The 2,841-nt window shown below is 34.7% G+C and overlaps 1 protein-coding gene across 1 annotated transcript; it reads right to left on the bottom strand.

Annotated features, from left to right (window-relative positions):
• Positions 1 to 392: 392 nt before the first annotated feature.
• On the bottom strand, positions 393 to 2,392 carry nitr12 (novel immune-type receptor 12). The gene is made up of 6 exons (XM_067445222.1): positions 2,142 to 2,392; positions 1,691 to 2,044; positions 1,230 to 1,607; positions 1,006 to 1,134; positions 698 to 744; positions 393 to 609 (listed from the first exon to the last, which is right to left on the bottom strand). The coding sequence occupies exons 1-6, from the start codon at positions 2,209 to 2,211 to the stop codon at positions 478 to 480; spliced, it is 1,110 nt and encodes a 369-aa protein (XP_067301323.1). The 5' UTR covers positions 2,212 to 2,392; the 3' UTR covers positions 393 to 477.
• Between the last annotated feature and the right edge of the window lie 449 nt (positions 2,393 to 2,841).

The following is a 2,841-nucleotide window of genomic DNA, read 5'->3' on the forward strand; positions in this document are numbered from 1 at the left end:
AAAAAAAAAAAAAAAAAAAAAGCCTGCTAGGCTACTGTAACTGAGTGGCCATGAACAAAGAGGGCATAATATTTCTTCTTATTATGGGCCACACATTGTTTAACCCGGTTGTATTTTTCCACTCTTAGTCACAAAGATTGTATATTGCAATATTTCAGTTTTTGTTTCTATGATCATTATTTCATTAATATAAGACATTTTTTTGTGTGTAAAAGAACAAGACTATAAGCAACTAAAACACCTTTTTATGAAATGTTTTCCAGAACCTTATGTTTCTATCTCGAGGAATCATTCAGTGTTTGTACTGGTAGGCCTGTTGTGGATGATAATAGGATCACTATAAGTGGAATAAAAAGACAAATGTTTTTCAAAGACAATGGCATTCATTTTATTAGAGATCACAAGAGCATTCAAATACATAAAATACACCCAACACATAGGGGAATATTACTTTAATTTAAAAGTTATCTCACAGAATTATTGTTTAATATTGTAATCTCTAGCCGATGAGTAGACTACTTTTGTGCTTGAGCTTCTTTCAGTCTCATGTCTGTTTGAGTTTCTTCCAGGGAAATGTACCGCTGCGTAGCTTATCTCCTCTGGTACACCCTGAAACCAGAACCAAAGTACACTCAATACACATGGATAAATTAATAAAACATAAAATATAAGGAGCACAGCGATATCTACATTTTACCTCATTAGCAGAAGACAGAGAAAGTGTTGTTTGTAATCGCTGGTTTTCTGCAAAGAGTATGAATTTTCTTTATAGTTGCAGTTATAATATGCGAGAACTCTAAAATAATCAAACCTCTCTCAATAACATCTCAATGAAAAAAAATATATCAAAATTTCATTATATTTTACAAGTGGTATTAATCTCATATTTTTTTACTGTTATACTTTATAATACACTTTTTAATATAATCAGTATCAGTTATGCTTTAATAATCAACATTATTACACAATATGATCTTAAATATTCTTAAAATGCAAATGGCTTACCAGAAAATGTTTCTTGTCGTTTATGTGCTCTCTTCCATAGAAGGATAGCGATGATCACCAAGCACAATATATTTGTTGCAACCAAAAGTGGGACCTTAAAGTCAGTCCAGGCCAACTCAGAAATTGGTTCTAAAATAATAATAATTCTAAATATTCAAACTGCAATTAAGATGATTTGATAAATTGTGTGTGTATATATATATATATTTTTTTTTTTTTCTCACCTCCAATTTCAAGCCTACTTCCATTCCCGAACAGTATCTCTCCACACATGGCCACAGCGCAGTAGTAAGTCCCAGCGTCGGTTAAACTGAGGTTCCTCTTGGGGAGATTGTAGATACAAGACTGTGTATAGGAGTCTTTCTCAGAGCTCTTCTTGCATTGATCATTTCTGTTTCTTTGCTTGTATATGAGTCCTGGATGTGCATCTCCTGATTCCTGTCTAAACCAGTAGACGCTGTGATTTTCCACACATCTTTCAGTGAGGACAGTGCAGTGAAGATTCACGGAGTCTCCCGGGTTAAACTTGTGCTCATTCACCTCGGTACTCAAGTCCACTGCGGACAGAAACTGCTGAATATGATGCTGTCTTGTATTTAACCCTTAAATGAGAAAATGTTTAGGATTATACATTAAATACATTACATTATAGCTTTTTATATATTGTTTTGCTAGTTTTACTTGCCTTTATAGTATAAAAACAGCCCATTACTAAAAGTTATAAGATCGTAGTCACGGGTACCACAATAATACATTCCAGTATCCGATGCCTTTAATTCTTTTATAGTTAAAGCAAAATAATTATTTTTCTTCACAGCTGTAAATCTTGTATCATTCTTGAAGTCTCCGTAAAACATTGGTGTTAAAGTGTCAGCATAGAGACTGAGGATGCATGTTGGAGCTTCTCCCAGAGATTGCTTGAACCATGAGTAGTAGTTCTCGTGTTTTTCAGATATCATGCACTCTAAAGTTATAGTTTCGCCTGCAGAGAAGGTCTCCAGGACTTTCTTTTGAATGACAGCAGCAGATGTGATGAAGCCTGAGAAGAAAAAGCACACGCAGGACCATCAGAGCATTCATAAATATAAGGTAAGAATACATTTGCAGAACATATCTCTCTTCCAGAGCATACACACCTGTCTTAAAGAGTAGAAAAAATATCAGAAGTTTAAACCCAGTTGAGGTCCTCTGTGCATTTGGCAACATCTTATGGAGCGTTTGTAAGATGTGTGGGTGAGAAACGCCGGGGTTTAGAGGAGTCAAGCCTTGTCTTTCTGATTTAGATGAGTCTGGTCTGATTGGCTGTTGTCATTTTTCCATTCAGGCTGTCTGACCAAAGATGTATAGCATGTGATGTGGCTTATCTTTTGTTCTTATGCTCATGATTGGAGTTTCTGTGAATCTGGTGATCGACTGGTAATATTTAATTCTTGTGAAGTCTTATTTTCAGTAGTTTTTGGCCTTTTCTTTTCTTTATTTCTTTGTACACAGCAACCTCAGAATTAAAAAAAACTGGTCCAGTGTTATTTGACCAACATAATTGTTGATCTTTGTTTCAATAACATCATATTCACACAATAATGTTTACTGTATATAGTTTGTACTGTAGGAAACGTTTTTATATTGTCATAGTTCTTATAGCTCAACCAGTCATAAACTATTTCAGATAATTTCACCTGTCATGGCTGTTGGACACTCTTTGCATGCTTTGTATGCCTTATTGATTATTTTAACTTGATGTCCACTAACATGACCACTAACTATATTATCCTGCATGTAGTGCCCCCTATGCGCAGTCAATAGAAAAACACAGGCTCACAACACGTCCCTTTTTTA

This window comes from Pseudorasbora parva, chromosome 1 (assembly GCF_024679245.1).
Source record: "Pseudorasbora parva isolate DD20220531a chromosome 1, ASM2467924v1, whole genome shotgun sequence".
NCBI lineage: Eukaryota > Metazoa > Chordata > Actinopteri > Cypriniformes > Gobionidae > Pseudorasbora > Pseudorasbora parva.

Bases quoted from the DNA above. Each gene is read 5' to 3' on its own strand.
- nitr12 (XM_067445222.1), bottom strand. From the start codon at position 2,211: ATGTTGCCAAATGCACAGAGGACCTCAACTGGGTTTAAACTTCTGATA. The intron at 1,135-1,229 runs GTGAGAAAAAAA...TTATTATTTTAG, and splicing joins AAGTAGGCTTGAAATTGGAG to AACCAATTTCTGAGTTGGCC. The intron at 610-697 runs GTAAAATGTAGA...TTCTGGTTTCAG, and splicing joins CTCTGTCTTCTGCTAATGAG to GGTGTACCAGAGGAGATAAG.